Source organism: Puma concolor, chromosome E1 (assembly GCF_028749965.1).
Source record: "Puma concolor isolate L17-30 chromosome E1, mPumCon1.1.hap2, whole genome shotgun sequence".
Taxonomy (NCBI): Eukaryota; Metazoa; Chordata; class Mammalia; order Carnivora; family Felidae; genus Puma; species Puma concolor.
In genome coordinates, this window is record NC_141680.1 from 49685882 (window position 1) to 49706579 (window position 20698).

General features: G+C 38.2%; 1 protein-coding gene across 15 annotated transcripts in view; it reads right to left on the reverse strand.

The window, feature by feature from the left end:
• Positions 1–20698, reverse strand: part of BPTF (bromodomain PHD finger transcription factor) — a 149804-nt gene that overhangs the window by 72967 nt on the left and 56139 nt on the right. For 12 of the 15 annotated variants that reach the window (XM_086687773.1, XM_086687771.1, XM_086687766.1 and 9 more), the window contains 2 exons: positions 5456–5644; positions 114–301 (listed from right to left, as the gene is read on the reverse strand). In XM_086687773.1, coding sequence (XP_086543899.1) covers positions 114–301; positions 5456–5644 — 377 coding nt within the window. The remainder of the gene's footprint in view (positions 1–113; positions 302–5455; positions 5645–20698) is intronic. The other 3 variants (XM_086687774.1, XM_086687772.1, XM_086687767.1) reach the window with 2 other exon arrangements.

The following is a 20698-nucleotide window of genomic DNA, read 5'->3' on the forward strand; positions in this document are numbered from 1 at the left end:
AGCAAATAGAATTCAAAAGGAGGTCTACAAACTTCCCATCCCTATTTTTAAGGCATGATAAATAAAATTATTTCACACGCCAGAGATTTTTGTGTTAAGCAGAAAAAACATACCTCTTTGCCCTCCTTAAATAATTTATTTGCTTCATGGGCTGCAGCAGCCACCTGTTGGCTCTTCAGCTGACTCAGCTTGCTGTCTGGATTCCGTAATCTGGTGATAATTCGAGTTGACCCAGATGTCCCTCTTCCAGCTCCAGGAGACTCACTTATTTCTCCATTAGACTTCTCTGATTTGAAATCACCTGTTAGCAAACGAAAAGCCAAAAGTAAATGCTAAGAGTAAGTAAGTTATAACAATTTCTGATTTATCCAAAACTCATACCTGATGCACATCTAAGATCCAGAAAGTAAACAAAAAGTCCTTGAATAGCCAAAGCAAATGTATTCATTCTTAAGGGTTTTGCTTAGAAGAAAGTATGTCAGAACTTTACTGTCATTTATTATTTTACAGAAAATTCAAACATGCCAGGTTATCTGTACAAAGCACATCTACTAGAAAACATGAAGGGCTGCTACAAATTTATAAACATCATAACTCAAAATGCACACTAATAAAATGTTGCCTCATATATTCAATGTGGATTTTGTATAAAAAGTAAATGATATAATTAATTTTAGAAAGATGTCCACTGAAATTGTTTAAATACATAATAGTTTAAAGCTTATAAACATAAATGCCAAGTGAATTTTCACCTAAGAAATCTAGATAGTTATCTGTGTATACAAGTAATTATACATGCAAAATCAACTAAATCAGGTTTTTTTAATGTTATAAAGACCTCTCACATTTTCATAATAACTTAATTTTTTTTTTTAAGTGACAGATTGTTATGCCAAGGGACATTTTCTGCTTTTCCATGAATCTCACTTTGGCTGAGAATTTCTCTACATTCTTAAAACTTTTGCATCACTATCCAATTTCCACTGGCCAGATAGCTGAACAAGATTTCCCTTTTCAATTTAAAACCTTTTAAAATTTGGGTCGCCTGGGTGGCTCTGTTGGTTAAGCATCCGACTTCGGCTCAAGTCATGATCTCATGGTCCATGAGTTCGAGCCCCACATCGGGCTCTGTGCTGACAGGCTCAGAGCCTGGACCCCGCTTCCAATTCTGTGTCTCCTTCTCCCCTTGCCCATCCCCTGCTCACTCCCTGGTTCTCTCTTCTCAAAAACAAATAAACGTTAAAAAAAAAAAATTATAAAGTTTTTTAAATTAAGAATTGTGTGGCACTGGAAAATGAAAGATTAAACAGAAAACTTGCTATATTTTATAAAAATTGCACTTTGAGTAGAAAAAAAATTAGAATGGGAAAACTATTTTAGAAAATATAAAATTCAGGAAAACATTTCTTAATTTTATCTGACCAACACCCCTTCTTTCCTTTGGAGATATGCTTTTCCCCTACTTCAGTCATATTATTCAGCCAGGGCTACAAAATAATTATCCTGCTATATTGGGTAAACAATGTCACCCAGCTTGGCCAGAGAGAGCATATCACTGCCTGGCCACAGTGACTGTCCAGATCTGGCTATGTGGCCCCAGCCATTCAGCCCACTACTCTAATTTTCAAAATCTGGTGACAGATAAAGCCTCTTGCTTTTTTAAAATTCTATTTTATTTTATGTACGTATGTATGTAATCTCTACACCCAACATGTATGTATGTATGTATGTATGTATGTATATAAACAATCTCTACATCCAATGTGGGGCTTAAACTCTCGACCCCAAGACCAAAAGTTGTATGCCCTTCTGACTAAGCCAGCCAGGCACCCTGGTCTTGTTTTTTGTGTTAGTGAGCAGAAAGAGTATAAATTAGGGGTTGTCTACTTTTATCTCACAACATGGAAAAAAGTTTCAACAATAAGAGACAATAAGTTATTGGGGAGGGAGGGTGGATAAGAGGAAGAGGAAGACCCATGGTAACCTCGTTTGGCTCCCACGGTTCAATAATGCACCTGAGGCTGTCTGTCACTCCCTCCAGACTTCCCAGAAGCATGAGCCAATTAAATTCTCTTTTTATTGTAAGCAAGTCTGGTGGATTTCTGTCACTTACAACCAATAAATTCTAAATAATCCAGTAGAATATTTAAAAATGTTTGAGCCCAAAATATGGCACTAACTAAATCAAGGTAGGGTACAGGTATTATCAGGTGTTTTTCTGGCCCAGGTTGAAAAGCCTGAAACCTTCGATGTGTGACATCAAAGCGGTTGGTCAGACTATCAACAATTTTCTCTTAGGTCTCAGACCATGAGCCTACCAATGTTGAAGTTCATACCAAGAAGTTGAACTACAGTAGCTATTTCCTGGGACCATTAATACGGCCCTACAATAAACACTTTATAGAAAGCATCTGATCTAGGCTAAATTTCCTAAAAGCAGCAAGGGCAAGCACAGTGCTTTTTAAGAGAAGCCCTTCAACTAAGAACCTGAGAGTCCATCCTTTGACACTTTGCTAAGGTGCCTTTTTTTTTTTTTTTTTTTTAGGTTTATTTATTTATTTATTGAAGTGATCTCTACTCCCCATGTGGAGCTAAACTCAAGGAACCGAAGATCAAGAGTCGACCCAAGGGGCACCTGGGTGGCTCAGTCGGCTGAGCCGACTTTGTCCGACTTTGACTTCGGCTCAGGTCCCGTCATGATCTCATGGTTCGTGAGGGGAGTTCGAGCCCCACACTGGGCTGCCTGCTGTCAGCCTGCTTCCGCACAGAGCCCGCTTCGTTTCCCCAGCTTGAGCTCTCTCAAAAATAAATTAATATTAAAAAAAAGAGTTGACCCCCAAGATCAAGAGTCACAAGCTCTTGCAACTAAGCCAGCCAGGCACCCCTGACACTTGCTAAATTGCATGCAAATAAGAGAAAGGAGGTATAAAATTCATCCTTAGGGGTAAGACTTGAAGTGGCAGAGAAAGGGAACAAGGCCTGTCTAACACCCCCTACCCAGAGGCCACATTCCTCCCATTATAAAGGAGTGAATCACTTCCATGCAGCCTGGAGGCAGAGTACAGAGCGGCTTTAAGCCAGCCTCTGGAGCTCGTTGTTTAAGGATGGCAGGAGGCAGAAGCCTAGGCAGACTTTATTTACCTGAAGGCTAGGGAATCTGGTCTGAAGAGGAGACCCACAGAGCAAGTACGGTGGCTACACCTTCAGAGACCCTGAGCAGAGTTTCTGGGTATTAGGTGCTAGGCTGGGAACCCAGGCAATCTACCAGGGAGTGCTACTGCCAGAAAAAACTCCCAATCTGCCATGCTGAGAGAGATGATTATTTAAACCTACAGCAATCCCCAGCAACCCATTCTGGAAAACAGCCAGCAAGAACCAGGCTGCTAAAGCAGATTGGCCTCTGGAAGGGGGATCTTCCCAGGTACTTCTCACATTTCATCCACAGCCATCCTCCAAAACACCAAGGGCAGCCAGATTCACCAGAGAATACCTTCCACTATCAGGAGAGCAAGTGTTATAGAAAGTTTAAATTCATAATCTGGCTCACAGATTGTGAGATTGAGAGAAGCTACATCCAGACCAAATCAAAAACAATACACAATACCCAGAAGTTCTAGATAAAGTTACAATTACCAGATGTACTTTTGGGAAGTTTTGAAAACCTCTTCAGTTGTGGTGAGATCTTCACATTGTGTTCAGCAGAGACAGTTTTAAATTTGAGTAAATACGTTTGTGCCGAGCTACCAAAGGGTAGAGCTGTGGGTACTTGTTTCCTATCTTTGCAGCATCCCTCTTTCTTTGGAAAACCACTCCTACCCCGCTCCAGTCATACACTTTTGCTGGAGCCATCAAGTATAATACCTTGCCTGCCCTGGCCACAGGAGTGGGAACAATATGTCCAAGATAGGCCACTCAAATTTCTTCCTCAAGGACTTTTGATTTGGAGCAGGAGTAGGGGCCTTGCCTTTGGGTCACAGACCTTGGAAAGATAGGAATACAAACCGCTGGTGCCATCTTCCCTGCCACTTGGAAAAAGCCTGTCTGCATCAGGAGAGAATGAAGTTAACACACAAACACATGCCGATCAAAAGGTGGGAGAGAAAGAGAGGAAGACAGAAAAGCTTTGATACCTGGGGGTCCAGGTATCTGAACTTCCCAATTACATGAGCTAATTACATTCCCTTTTCACTGAAGCTACTCTGAGCTGGTTTGGCAGCTTGCAACTGAAAAGAAGTTCTAATTAAAACAGATCTCTATCTCATACCATACACAAAATTATACAGGATTAAAAACAAAGTTACAGAAGTACTATGTGAAATTACTATAAAACATGTACATGCTTGGGGTAGGGTTTTCCTGAGTAAAACACAAAATCCAGAGAAACCTTAAAGAAAGAAATTTAACTATATAAAAATATCTGTATAACAAGATAACAGGAAGAGTTAAAAGCAAGCAGTGACTATGTAAGTACATACATAAAATCAAAGGTAATAGCCATAATACATAAAGCATTCCTAAAACTCATTAAGAAAAACTGTCAAAACTCAACAGGAAAAAACGAACAAAAGATAGGAATCAGCAATTCACTGAAAGTCCAACCGACACATAAAAAGAAACTCAACCATATTAGTAAGCAACGATATGCAAATTTTTAAATGAAATATTTTTCACCATTAGCAAAAATGTAAACGGTGGATGATGTTGAATTCTTCTTCGTATGTATGAAGAAATAACCTATTATGTAAATTATTGGTATAAATCCCTTTTAATGTACAATTAAGCAGCAGTCATCACTATTTTTAAAATGTACCTACCATTTGACCCAGCAATTTCACTTACTGTTCCTATACTGCCAGAAATACTTACATAAATACACAAAGATATATGCTAAGGATGTTTAAAAAAGCACCACTATTTGTAACAAGAAAAAAACTGTTAACAGACTCAATGTCCACTAATAGAGAAATAGTAAATAAATTACTGTTCATCCATACTGTGGAGTACCATGCAGCAGTTAAAAAAAAAAAAAATGAACGAATTCAATTTATATCATGGAAAGGTCCCCTACATGGAAAAAAAGCAAGATGCAGAACCATACATGCAAAATGATTCCATTTTTGCGAAAAAATAAAATAAAATAAAAATAAACCTTCTTGTAAACACACATACATTATGTAACCACGTGGAAAAAAATAGAAAATGTTACACACCAAACTGTTGACAGTGGTTACCTGTGGGGAGGGGGTAGTAAAAAGATTTTTTCCTGTGTGCTTTTGCATTTTTTTAAATAAAGACAATGAATGCAAGTGCTATTCGTGCTTAAAAAAAAAAAAAAAAAAAGAAGCAAAAAAGGCAAAGAAAATCTAGGTCTTCCCACCCCATCAAACTTTTATTCAAAAAATTAAAAATTAAAAAAATTAAAAAGCTCGCTTGAATGGATGAAGTGTATTCTTACCTATCTCTTCTTGAATAGAGACAGGTGTATGAGACTCTCTTTCTCCATTTTCAGGCTCATCAGCTGCCTTAGCAGATTCGCTCTGGGAAGAATTTAGTTCACTGCTGCTGTTACTGTTTTCCAGATTAGGCTGGATGGAGGTAGTGGTAGCACTAGTGTTACTGCTGTCACAGGTCTTGTTAGGGTCTTCTAGAAAAATAGAATATCTGATTTTTAGATTAGAAATCACATGAAAAGCCACTGCTTTGCCAGAAAAGACATTTCGCTGTTTTAGGTTTGCATTACAAAGCTAGATTTCAAAAAGAAAAGCTGCTCACGTAGGAAGGATGTAATGTCTGAGATTTATAAGCAACACCCTAGGAGTTGTTTTTTAAGCCTTTCAGTCTATTAACTCAGACTCTTAGCATCTGAGTCTCTAGCACAAGGCAGACAGCCTTTCAGTTACCCCAGAGCTGAAGAAGAAGAATAAAGTGATAGAATTATCCCACAAAATGTAGAAATGGTTTTGAGATAATCCCTCAAAATCTGAAATTTATATTCTTTCCGAAAAGTAGTCAAACAGTATTAGGAACAGTATTAAACAGGATTATTTATCTCTAAGATTTTCTGCTTGAATTCTGTGTTCCCAAATTAACTAGAAGGTAACGCTTAAGTCATTGTAAATTTTAAGAACAATTTAATAGTTAGCAGTAAAAGTACTGCTCCTAAAAGAATTATCAAAATGAACACTACCATGAACAGAGAGCCTAGGTCTTTCCATGGTAGTTCAGAAATTAAGAGCCTCCCTCCCTCTGAATTTCATTTTGCCACTAAGATACTTTTAAAATCAATCCCCTAAATTAAAAAGTGGTTGGCCGTATATCACAAAGGCTATCTCTAATGAATAATGAGTTCCTAGTTTTTTTTGCGAGAAGAATCCCAACAACCTGATAGGAGAATGAGAAAATCTATCAGCAGTCACAAAAGAAGTAAAAATGGCCTTGAAACATATGGAAAAATGCTCACTTAATTCAAACTAACAGAAATGCAAAGGAAAACTATACGGAGCTTCCCAGTTATCAGACTGGCAAAATTCCAAGTCTCACAATACATTCAGGTGAAGAGGCAGTTTGCTAACAGGCACTCCCACACACAACACGGTGAGAGTGAAAAATGGGGCAAAGCGCATAAAAAGGAACTGACAATATCTACACGTGCACTCACTCGTAACCTACCAATCCCATGTCTAGAAATCTATCCCAAAATACGCTGGCAAAAAAATACTAAATTACTTATTTACAGAGCCACTCATTCCAGCATTATTTATAATGGCGAAAGACCAGAGACACAATGTCCATCAATGGGGCGCTGGTTGAAAAAAAGGTGACACACACATGAAATATCATGCACCATAACAGGACCAGGGAAATCACTATATCCACATCTGAATGGTTAAATGTAAAAAAGCAAAGTGTGAAATAGTACTTATAGTATGCCAACTTCTGTGTAAGAAGGGGAGAAAAATACAAATTTAAGGACAGATTTTTGCCTTTACTTATAAAAATTTTAAAACACTGGAAAAATAACCAAAAATTAATACAAATGACTACCTAAGACGGAAGGAAAGGAAATGATTACCTAGAGAGGGAATATACACAGTTCGATTTTGGAATCATGTAACTGTTTTACATTTTTTTAATTTTAATTTTAATTTTTATTATTATTTCTTTTAATGTTTTATTTATTTTTGAGACAGGGAGAGACAGAGCATGAACAGGGGAGGGTCAGAGAGAGAGAGACACAGAATCCGAAACAGGCTCCAGGCTCTGAGCTGTCAGCACAGAGCCCGACGCGGGGCTCGAACCCACGGACCGCGAGATCATGACCCGAGCCGAAGTCGGCCGCTCAACCGACTGAGCCACCCAGGCGCCCCTTTTACATTTTTTTAAAATTAAAGTTAGAAATGCAATCCCTAAAAATTGAAAACTGAAATAAACCTAATTGTATATCAAGTTGTTGACATAACCATAAAATAAAAATTATTTTAAGTGACTTAGAAACACAGTACTTTGACTATACATCCTTAATGGAAATACAGCATAAGGATGAATAGAGAGCTACAAAAAAAAATCTGAAATGCTATTCAGTGGTCTTACTGTCAACAGTAATATTGATATTACAAAATTGCTATGATATACAAAATAATTTCCTTTTTTCTTTTTAAGTTTATTTGAGAGTGCACACATGTGCATAAGCTGGGGAGGGGCAGAGAGAGGGGGAAAGAGAAGCCCTCTGTCAGCACAGAGCCCAACATGGGGCTCGAACCCATGAACCATGAGATCATGACCTGAGCCAAAACCAAGAGTCAAACACTTAAACCGACTGAGCCACCCAGGTGCCCACAAAATCATTTCTTATTAATGTATACCAGGGTATTAATATTAATAACATTATTATTAATGGAGATCTGTATGAGAATAAAGCAAAAATGTAAGTTACTACTCTGTTAAGAGCTAATAAGGCTTTCAGTGTGAGAGAAGTGATGCAAGTTTAAAAACAAAAACAAACAAAAAAAAGAAAAAAACACCAAAACTAAGTATGAAATCCTCAATCTGAATTGAAATGTCAATATGAATTGATGGTCTTTGTCTTTTCAAAAATACTTATTTGCTAACACCACCCACCAAAAAGGCCTAGAGGCAGTGACAGCCCAAAGCAGTAATACTCTGGGTCCAGATTGTGGTCTCTAAATATCATTCCCCACTAAAAGGAACCAGGGCTTCTTGGAGGAATGACTAATTCCAGGTCTGGTGTAAGAAATACATAAGGGAAGCCCCACACGTCTTATTCTGCCAAAAAGTGGAAACGCTATCTAAGGTTACCAGGGTTATGGAAAAAGGACTCAAAAGCCAACACGAAGGGGACTGTGGTCAATATAAGCAAAATAAATAACTACAACTGAATGAAAGAAACTGAGTATATGAAGGTCCAGGATCTCAAACAGATTCTTAAAATGAGAAAGCCATGCCCTTGTGTAAAAGTCCATAACTCATGACTCACCACTGAAGGTAACTGTTATACCAACTCCTGACTCTGAAAATTAAAATTAAAGAGAAATAATTTAAGCATTTATTCCTGCTCTGACTACAGTTCAAGGTATTCACACAGCCTTGGTTAATGAGGGAAAATTCTCCACAGAGTTTCAGTTAAAAAAAAAAAAAATAGAAAAAAAAAATCAGTGTATTATAATCTCCAAATAGATAACTATTTCTGAAATGACCATGAATGAATGAGAGGTTAACAGGAAATTTTATAATGTCACTACCTGAACTCACTGATGAATTTCACCATTTATAAAGGCAAAACAAACAGACATCATATCATGAGCCTTTTGATGCTATATGATTTGAAGTACCCAGAGCACATAGCTTATGGAATATTCTTGCCAAAAACAGTTAAAAATGAATGTAATCAAGCTTTTAGAATAAATTAAAGAACACTAAGAAGAAGGAAACAGACAAGTTCCAAATGCAGGATACCCATAGCAGGATTACACTAGTATTCTTCAACAAGTCAACAGCGTACAGAAAAAATTGGGGGAAAAAGAGTACTCTAGACTAAGAGGCTCAAGAGATGTAAAACCATATGTAATGGGGCACCTGGGAGGCTCAGTCAGTTGAGCAACTGACTCTTAATTTTGGGTCAGGTCATGATCTCACGGTTGTGAAACCAAGTCCTGTGTCCGACTCTGCATTCAGTGTGGAGCCTGCTTAGGATTCTCTCTCCCACTCTGCCCTTCCCCCGCTTGTGCACAGTCTCTCTCTCTCTCTCTCTTTCTCTCTCTCTCTTTCCCTCCATCCCTCCCTCCTCCCCTGCCTCAAAATAAATAAATTTTTTTTTTGAAAAGGTTCTAGGGGTGCCTGGGTGGCTCAGTCATTTAAGCATTTGACTCTTGATTTCGGCTCAGGTCATAATCTCACAGTTTGCGGGTTTGAGCCCCACGTCAGGCTCTGCACTGATAGCGTGGAGCCTGCTTGGGATTCTCTGTCTACCTCTCTCTCTGCCCCTTCCTCCCTCTCTCTCTCTCAAAAATAAATAAACATTTTGAAAAAAGAATATATTTTTAAAAGGGTTTTAAATAATATGTAACACAATACACCTGCTATCAAGATTAAAACAATTAAAAGAGAAATATACAGTTTTTTAGCAAATCATGTAAATCAATTCAACGAAGCAAAAGCATGTGAATTATACATCAGTTGGAGCTCCAGTATCAATAGTCTTGATTCTACTGTGTATCCCTTATAAAAACAAAACATGTTAGTGAACACAGGTTTCAGAGTGACAATTTACTTCAGGCAGGGGAGAGGGAGGCAGGGAATATGACTGGGGAGATGATTATAGATGCAGGTTAGTTTCAAAGCAGGACTTAGCTCTTTGTTTTAAGTGACAGGTTCCTAAGTATTTACTTTCATTATCATTAAGCAATTTAAAACCTTAATGAATAAATTAAGGGGGACTATACAATGGTCAATGATGAATACAATTAACTAAGGATTATGATTTATCTAACAATGTACACCTAGGGTCAAAAAAGAAAACAATTTTGGGGCACCTGGGTGGCTCGGTCGGTTAAGCGTCCGACTTCGGCTCAGGTCATGATCTCACAGTCCGTGAGTTCGAGCCCCGCGTCGGGCTCTGTGCTGACCGCTCAGGGCCTGGAGCCTGTTTCAGATTCTGTGTCTCCCTCTCTCTCTGCCCCTCCCCTGTTCATGCTCTGTCTCTCTCTGTCTCAAAAATAAACGTTAAAAAAATTAAAAAAAAAAAAAAAAAGAAAATTTTTTATTTCAGCAAAAAAAGGGCGGAGTAAAAAAAATCACGGGTAAAGCAAATATGACAAAATCTTGACAATTTTCTATCTAAGTGTTAGATATATGGTAGTGGGGGTGCAGCCATTATACTCTTCTCTTCTGTGTATGTTTGAAAATTTTTATAGTAAACAAATTTTATGTGAAGGATGGAAATAATTTAATATCTGACAGCTGCAAACCACTAACACAATCAACTAACTCTTGTTGGAAAAATGCATATATCTGAAACAAAAGAAGTCTCACATGAATAATATCAAATTCTTCACTAACCATTCTTTTCACAGCTGTAAAGTCTAGATTTGTAAAGCGCAGCAGTCCTAATTTATAAAGGATTAATTAACATCTTCTCAAATAATGAAACAATATATAAAGATAACCATCCCAAGAAAGAAAGGAAGAAAGAAAGAAGGAAAGAAATCCCCTCATTTATGAGCTCAGAGTTCAGAGTGTACTTTCTCACAGAAAAATAAGAAAAAGTGATTAGATTCTACACCAGCCCACAAAAACTTTTTTAACATAATATACTCCAAGTATGGTTTTAACTAAGAAAATACTTCTGGGGGGCACCTGGGTGACTCGGTTGAGCACCCGACTTTTGATTTTGGCTCAAGACATAATCTCACAGTTGTGGGATCGAGCCCCACATCAGGCTCAGGCAACCCTGCTTGGGATATCCGCCCCCCCACCCCGTCCCCGTCCCCTGTTTGCATGCAAGCTTATGCTCAAGCACTCTCTCTCAAAATAAGTAAACATTAAAAAGAAAAGAAAAGAATTCTGGAATAGGAACTTAAGAGATTCTGACTATACACATCTTAAAATTCTTTAGAGAAAGTGTTTTCTGCTAGTAGGGAGATAATGGTACTTCATAAAGAACAGGGAATCAATCCCTTACCAGGTATTCTGATATTTTAAAAAAGCCAATAACCCACTGAAAGCAAATGGGAGTTCAGATTCTATCCATTTAAACTTTCAAGGTGACAATAAGCTGAGGACTACCACAAACTCATAAAACATATAGCTTTTTTGTTAGTTTGTCCCCAGTTAATTTGTCTTGAGTGGAAAACAGTGTTTTCCTCCATTTCAGTGTAGAATACTGACTTTGGGTTTGGTTTTGTTTTTTTTAAATAATTGTTCTAGGGGCACTTGGCTGGCTCAGTCAGAAGCGGGTACAACTCTTGATCTTGGGGTCATGAGTTCAAGCCCCACACTGGGTGTAGAGATTACTAAAAAAATTAATAAATAAACCTTAATTGTTCTAGAACTCTTCACTTCTTTATTTCATTTGGCTACAGAATTAAAGGAAATATGAACCGTTTGCTTCAAAACACCACCAAGAAGGTACTGTCTACCAACATACATTTTTTAATATTTATTTATTTTTGAGAGAGAGAGAGAAAGAGAGAATGCGCGCACAAGCAAGGAGGGGAAGACAGAGAGGGAGACAAGAGGATCCGAAGCAGGCAGAGCCTAACGTGGGGCTTGAACTCACAAACCATGAAATCATGACCTGAGCCAAAGTCAGACGCTTAACCTACTGAACTACCGAGGCACCCCCACCCCCGTAACATATACATTTCCAAATGTTCCAAAGGCCAAATGTTCTAGCCCTATGGCAAATATTGTAAGTTTTGGTACTTACGATACCATTGTCATTAGACATGATGTAAATGAGTAAAAATAAGGTAATTTTGTAGTCATCCCCCAAACCAAAAATACCCCTTGATCTTCAACGCCTGAACATTAACACCAAAGCCTAAAAAATTTCTAAGCAAAGTACTACAAAGAGAAAAAAGTAAATTTTCCTTCTGAAGGTACTAAAGGAATTTTTTTAAGGAAAAAAAATGAGGTAAAATAACCAGAACGTATATGACTAGAAACTAAAACCAAACATCTTAAAAAGAGTAAGACACAAAAGAGTATTTAGCTGCAGAAGTTCCCAAAGCCTTTACCGATCAACTCAGTGAGCTACAATGTGGCTACTACATGAGATCACATCTAGTACCAATAGATTCTTACCCACTGGATTTCCCTTGAAATAAAATGCAAAACTAAAACACAGTGCCTATCTTTTAAAATGTCATTATCTGGGGCGCCTGGGTGGCACAGTCGGTTGAGCGTCCGACTTCAGCCAGGTCACGATCTCGCGGTCCGTGAGTTCGAGCCCCGCGTTGGGCTCTGGGCTGATGGCTCAGAGCCTGGAGCCGGTTTCCGATTCTGTGTCTCCCTCTCTCTCTGCCCCTCCCCCGTTCATGCTCTGTCTCTCTCTGTCCCAAAAATAAATAAACGTTGAAAAAAGAAATTTAAAAAAAAAAAAAATAATAAAATAAAATAAAATGTCATTATCTCAGAAAGTTAAGAAATAGATTAAATCGATGTTCTTTTAGCGGAACTTTATCGATGTTAGAGTCTCAATATGTCCATGGAAACGTTTTCCAACAATTATAGTTATGCAAATACAGCCAGTTTTATCTACTACTCATATGTTCCTAATCCCAGTGATTAAACCTAGAGGCATGAATTTAAGACAGATACTGTGTGCATTATGTTTGAACACAAACACTCAAAGTGGATTTGACTTTAAAATGTTACAAAGTTATGTGTCCTTCTCTCTCCACTTACGAATTTAAAACTCAACATTCTGGTACAAAAAGCTTCTCATCTAAAATCCAGGAAAAAAGTGTAACTCCTAAATTGAGCCTTTGTTAACTATAACGAAGTTATACTAAATAACATACTTGCTACATGGGGTTGTTCTTGGCAACATAAGTATTTTCATGAACTAAAGTGAAACGTCTGGAACACAGATGCAAGAAAAAAATCTAAGGAATAGGTACATTAAGAGATTAATTTTTTTAAGTGATGGCTACCAACCTTGCCCAAAATATGGCTGCCAACTTTTCAGCTTAATCTTCAATCTTAGCCACATAAAATCTTTCTGATCACTGATCGTACCCAATATGACATCATGAAACCTGCCCACTTTTCTCATGTTCCCACTCCCACAGATTTTTAGACCATAAATTTGTAATGTTTCCTTTGCGTAAATTCATTAATCATATTACAGAAAAATGACAGTACTCTCTGACAAGACTTTATGTCAAAATACAGCTTGAAATACTATACATTTACTCTTTTCTTTTTTTTAAGGCTTTAAAAAAATTTTTAAGCTATATCCAACGCAGGGCTCAAACCCATAATCCCAAGAGTCAGACGCTCTACCAACTGAGCCAGCCAGGTGCTCCAATACACATTTACTTCTAAAGAAATTCTAAAGTACATGTCTTTCTCAAGAGATTCTGGATATATTTCTAAGGAAATTTAAATTCTCACATTATTTAAAAAATGCCTTTCTATTCCAGAAAAGATATACAATATAAACACTAACCAAAAGCAGGCTATGGTAGCTTAGAAATGTTATTAAAGATAAAGGATTATTTTACAATGAGAAAGTTAACTGAACAAGAAATATAAACATTATGTGCACCTAATTACACAGCCTCAAACTATGTAATGCAAAAAGTGACAAAAAGAAACTCCACAGTAAACTGTTAGAAGTAATTTTAAAATATCTCACAGAGAAGGAAAACAAATACTAGGAAGGATATAGATTTGAACGACACAATTAAAAACCTTGACCCAGGGGCACCTGGGTAGCTCAGTTGGTTGAGCGTCTGATTCTTGATTTTGGCTTGGGTCATGATCCCAGAGCAGTGGAATATAACCCAGCATTGGGCTCTAGGCTGGGCGTGAAGCCTGCTTAAGATTCATTCTCTCTCTCTCTCTCTCTCTCTCTCTCTCTCTCCCTCCCTCCCTCTCTCTCTCTCTCCTTCTCTCTCCCTCCCTCTCTCTCTCCCTCTCTCCTTCTCTCTCCCTCCCTCCCTCTCTCTCTCCCTCTCTCCTCTCTCTCCCTCCCTCCCACTCTCTCCCTCCTTCTCTCTCCCTCCCTCTCTCTCTCCCTCTCTCTCTGTCTCCCTCTCTCTCTCTCTCCCTCCCTCTCTCCCTCTCCCTCTCTCTCTCTGCCCCCCCACACCCCTCCGCCCCTCTCCCCCCTCCCCCGCTCGTGCTCTCTTTCTCTAAAAAATAAAAAAAATAAAAAAATAAACCTTGACCTGATTGTCCAATACTGCACCCAACTAAAACACATATATTCTCTTCAAGCGTGCGTGAGACACTTGTCAACATTAACCAAATACTGAAACATTAAAAAAAGCCTCAACAATTTCTCTGATTACAGTGGGTAAGCTAAAAATCAGTAACAAAACGATAACCAGAAGGGGCGGGGGGGGGGGAGAAAACTATATCATAATGAAAATTAGAAAATAGTTTAAACTCAATGACAAAGACAATATAATATTTGTGGGATGCAGCTACAACAGCACAAAAAGGAAACTTACAGCCTTGACAGCGGAATAGAAAAACATAATAAAAATAGAAATAGAAAAAATAAAAACTAAAAATCATAAAGCACCCATCTGGAAGAGCCAAGAGAGAAATAATATTTTCATCTAAATGCAGAAGGATGGGGGGCGCCTGGGTGGTTCAGTTGGTTAAGCATCCAACTCTTGATTTTGGCTCAGAACATGATCTCAGAGTTTGTAAGTTCAAGCCCCACGTTGGGCGATACACTGCTTGGGATTCTTGCTCTCTTTGCCCCTCCCCTGCTCCCTCTCTCTCTCTCTCTCTCTCTCTCAAAATAAATAAATAAATAGATAGATAGACAGATAAATAAATAAATTTTTTTTTAATGTAGAAGGATAATTAGTATCAACTAGGATACTCTTTTGAGGAGGTTTTGTTTTGTTTTGTTTTAATGCAACCAACAAAGGGCACGTGGGTGGCTCAGGTCACGATCTCAAGGTTTGTGAGTTTGAGTCCTGCATCAGGCTCCATGCTGCCAGTGCAGAGCCTGCCTGGGATCCTCTCTCTCCCTCTCTTTCTGCCCCTCTCTCACTTTTGCGTGTGCGCTCTCTCTCTCTCAAAATAATAAATAAACTAAAAAAAAAAAATAAGTGCAACCCACAAAAATGATAAAAATTTAAAAATTTTAAAAGCAGGGGGAAAAAAGCCAGGTGACGAATATGTTTGTCACAGATCGTGGTGATGGTTTCCTGAGTGTATATTTATCTCCAAACTCATCGAGTATACACTAAATATGTACAACTTTTTGTATGCCAATTATAGTTCAATAAAGTTTTTTTAAAAAACAGGAGCAGTTAAAAAAAAAAACCACCACAAAGATGCAAAGGAAATAATAAAGACAGGATCAGAAATAAACTGGAATAAACACAGAATCAAAAAAGGATCAACAAAGCCAAAAGTTATTTTTTTTAAAGACTAATAAAAGGTGTTAACAGTTTTGTGAGATTTAACAAAGTTTTGTGAGATGATTAAAAAGAAAACAAATTGGGGCGCCTGGGTGGCGCAGTCGGTTAAGCGTCCGACTTCAGCCAGGTCACGATCTCGCGGTCCGTGAGTTCGAGCCCCGCGTCAGGCTCTGGGCTGATGGCTCAGAGCCTGGAGCCTGTTTCCGATTCTGTGCCTCCCTCTCTCTCTGCCCCTCCCCCGTTCATGCTCTGTCTCTCTCTGTCCCAAAAATAAATAATAAACGTTGAAAAAAAAAAATTTAAAAAGAAAACAAATAACCAATTTCTGGACTGAAAAAAAGAGAACATCACTATAGATCCCTGCAGACATCAAAGAAACAGGATGTTATTATGCCAATAAAATTTAAAATTTAAGCAAAATAGGTAGATTCCTAGAAAAATGCAACTTACTAAACCTGACATAAAACAACAGAAAATATGAATAGCCCACTATCCATCAAAGAAATCAAATCTAAAATTAATCTTTCCCACAATAAAAACCCCAGGGCCCGGGTGCCTGGGTGCCTCACTTGATTAAGCGTCTGACTTCAGCTCAGGTCATGATCTCACGGTTGGTGGGTTCGAGCTCCGTGTCAGGCTCTGTGCTGACAGCTCAGAGCCTGGAGCATGTTTCAGATTCTGTGTCTCCCTCTGTCTCCCCTCCCCTGCTCACGCTCTCTCTCTCTCAAAAATAAACATTAAAAATAATAATAATTTAAAAAAAGCTCCAGGACCAAGTAGCTTCATGAAAAAAATAAAAAGCCCTTTATTTAAGTAATAAATAATACCAACTCACAGAAACTCCTGCAGACAACAGAAAAAGTAGGAACTAGCCCCAACGCATTTTGTGAGGCCAGCATAATCTGGACACCAAAGCCGGACATGGACATTAACAGAAAAGGAAAATTACAAGTCAATGTCACGTATCAGTGCAAACTCCTAAATAAAATATTAACGAACTGGATGCAACAATATATAAGAATGAAAATATACCACAACCAAATGGTATTTATTCCAGGAATAGGAGACTGGGTTAACACTTACAGAATCAACGTAGGAATTTCTGCTTCCAGATGGAGCAGAGGGACTGGATTTAACCCTCTGCCATGAAACAACCACAAACGAAAAAGAGACCACGTAATAGAAAACAAAGGAACTAACAGGTACATTACAAAAGAGGGTTAACCAAATGACCTATATATACACATATATTTCGTATACATGAAAAGGTGCTCAACATCTTTAGTCCCCGGGGAATTGCAAGTCCAAACCACCAAAAGATATCCCTACATTGCCATCAGAACGGATAAAATAAAGGGGAAAAGAAAGAAGAATGATACTGATGATACCAAGTGTTAGCAAGGATGTAGAGGAGCTAGAACTCTTGTAGACTACTGATAGAAGGGTAAACTTGCACAACCACTTTGGAAAACCAGCAGCACCTATTACAGATGAGCACACGTAAAATGAATGGCCCAGGAAATCCACAACTAGATTCATATCTCTAGAAAGGTACATATATGAGCACAAAAAACATGCAAAAAAGTATTCATAGTAGCATTACTCACAATGGTCCCAAACTGGAAACCATTCAAATGCCCATCAACTCAGAAAATGAATAATAAATTAATAATTAATCATCATATATCTCTATCATAGAATATTATACTGCAATAAAAAGGAATGTACTACTATTACAAGCAACATTTGGATGGCTCACACATATTGTGGAGGCAAAAAAAATTGGACATCAAAAAGTATATACTGTATGATACTATTTTTTTAAAGGTAATCCTAATTGGTGTTTATAGAAGTCAAGATGGTAAGTACTTTTGTGGGAGTGAGGGCAGTGGTGGCTAAGAGGGGAAATGATGTGGTTACACAGGTGTGTTCCACCTGTGTGGATATTTGTAAATATCTATCAAGCTATTTACTGAATATTACTTAACCAAGTGCTATACTTTAATGAAAAAGTTTATCATAATATATCTTTCCATACCGAACACTTGCCAATCTGACAGTCTTCTACTGATAAACTTTAGTCGTTAAATTAGGTGTCTAAATACATTCTGAAGATTTAGAAAAGAAAACCCTGTGAGATGCCTTCTATCGGTTGTTATTTTTCATCCACCTAGAATAACCCCCCTCTCTAGTTCTTGTGATACCACATCTCATCTACTGACCACAGAGTGGTCAAGAATGGTAACAGAAATTGGTCCGGGGACACCACAAGGTACCTAGCACACTGCCAGGCACCATTACACTCAATAAATATTTGTTGAATAAATGAGCTCATAGAGAAAGAGAAACAGAAGGAAGCAGAGAGACACGTTATAGTCTGCTCTGAGGGTCAGAACTCTACTATTAGGCCTGTCTACTGCCCATTAGAAAGTAAAGCCCTCAAGGGCCTTGACTTTGTCCATTTCGGTCACTAGTGTCATTAAGTTTTACAGTCAGGGACCTACCAAAATGTTTTTATCTACTTTAAATGTATCAAATTCCTCTTTAAAGACTGGTGTGGTATGTTTAATTAGTATCTTTAAAAATGCTTCATATTGTTTTGGAAGTAAGTATAAGACTATCAGGTTTCTAGGCTTGGTTTCATTTATTAGTCTAGTCAAGAAAAGAACTATGATTTACTAAATGGTCAGGTTTCAAATTTACAGCATCTTCAGCTATCTAGCACTCTGATCCTGCTAATGGCCCCAATCCACTCTGATCACAACTACTGACAATTGCTATTTGCTCCCATTCTAGCTTTCTTAACACTTCTTTATTTGGGTTCTCATCTAAATCAATTTTTCATGACTACGCATGAAGAAAACCACTTGAATACAAAGTTTAAATACAAAGGATCTCATTTAGAAGAATTATGTTAACTACTAGTGAATCAGTAAATGTATAATTCAACTCACCCACTTTATTATTTTTTTACTTGCTGGGCTTTCTCACTCTTTCAAAGAGTTGACTATACAGCAATAAGGACAGTATCCAACATTTATTAAGCAGTTAACATGCGTCAGATACTATGCTAAGTCTTTTATATATATTATTTCACTTGGCGCCCTTTAAAAGTGTTAAAAGTCAGATACTAAGATAAGAGTATCTCCCCTTAAACCATTCTAATAACAAAAATAACAGGGGTGCCTTGGTGGCTCAGTTGGTTAAGCGTCTGACTTCGGCTCGGGTCATGATCTCACGAGCCCTGCATCAGGCTCTGTGCTGACAGCTCAGAACCTGGAGCCTGCTTTGGATTCTGCGTCTCCCGCTCTCTCTGTCCCTCTCCCCCCTCCCCCCACTAACTCTCTCTCTCTCTCTCTCAAAAATAAACATTAAAAATTTAAAAAAAAAATTATGTTTATTTATTTATTTTTTTTTCTTTTTTTTTTTTTTTTTAATTTTTTTTTTCAACGTTTATTTATTTTTGGGACAGAGAGAGACAGAGCATGAACGGGGGAGGGGCAGAGAGAGAGGGAGACACAGAATCAGAAACAGGCTCCAGGCTCCGAGCCATCAGCCCAGAGCCCGACGCGGGGCTCGAACTCACGGACCGCGAGATCGTGACCTGGCTGAAGTCGGACGCTTAACCGACTGCGCCACCCAGGCGCCCCTGTTTATTTATTTTTAAAGACAGAGAGAGAGCACAAGCAGAGGTGGGGCAGAGAGAGAGGGGGACACAGAATCTGAAGCAGGCTCCAGGATCCGAGCTGGGCCCAAGACTCCAACCAAAACAAGTGAAAATTTCAAATGTACTTTTAAAAAAATTTTTTAAAGGTTTATTCATTTCTCAGAGACAGACAGAGTGTGAGCAGGGAAGGGGCAGAGAGTGAGAGGGAGACACAGAATCTGAAACAGGCTCCAGGCTCTGAGCTGTCAGCACAGAGCCCGATGCGGGGCTTGAACTCATGAACCGCAAGATCATGACCTGAGCCGAAGTCAGACGCTTAACCGACTGAGCCACCCAGGTGCCCCTAAAAAAATTTTTTTAAAAACAAGTATCTCAGAGAAATTAATAAGCTGGTAATAAATAACTTAAAAAGCAAATATCTGCTAAAATCTATGCAAAGTTGTTAACTCTGGTTTAAAAACCAAACAACTAACTAGTATATGAACCCACTATAAGACTAAGACTTATATTAAGTATTAATCAATCTAAAAAGATAAATATTTTAAGAAGTATTTACTAAGGATATAATCACAATTCTAATAAAAATGGAATTTTGTTCACCAAATTATTTTGGGCCTAGTACTCTACTTTCAAATTCTGACTTATGAAGGTGTTAATGTCTTAATAATGCAATATTTTAATTAGGACCTAGAGATCTAACCATAAAATTATAAATTGAATTCTAAATCTCTGGGTCTCCAGTCCATTCAATAAAGGACTCTCACTGAAACGATCTGATAGGTATTTACTAAATGCATCTAGTGAAAGGGAATTTATTATTCTCTAAACAGCTGTAATTTGAAGGAAGTTGTTAGCATTCAGTCACAACAGTCTTCACTCTTATTCCTACTTATTTGACCTAATACCCAACATTTCAAACATAAGTCTAATCTCCCCCTCCCCCAACTAACCGGTCAGTAGACAATTATAGAATTTTCATCCCACCTTCCCCTTGATAGCAAGTCTATTCTTTTCTAGGCTCAAAAATTTGTGGGAGCCTGGGCGGCTCAGTCGGTTAAGAGTCCCAACTTCAGCTCAGGTCATGACTGGCAGTCTGAGAATTTGAGCCCCGCGTCAGGCTCTGTGCTGACAGCTCAGAGCCTGGAGCCCGCTTTGGATTCTGTGTCTCCCTCTCTCTCTGCCCCTCCCCTGCTCGTGCTCTCTCTCTCTCTCTCTCTCTCTCTCTCTCTCTCTCTCTCAAATAAATAAACATTTAAAAAAAAGTTTTTTCATTAAAAAAAAAGGTGTTTTTTTTTTTTAATTTGTTTCTGTATTCATTTCACCAGATAGCAGTTTCCAGACTTTTCTTCATCTTAGTGACCAGTCTCTCATTAGCATAAAACATGGTGAGCTTATTATTGTG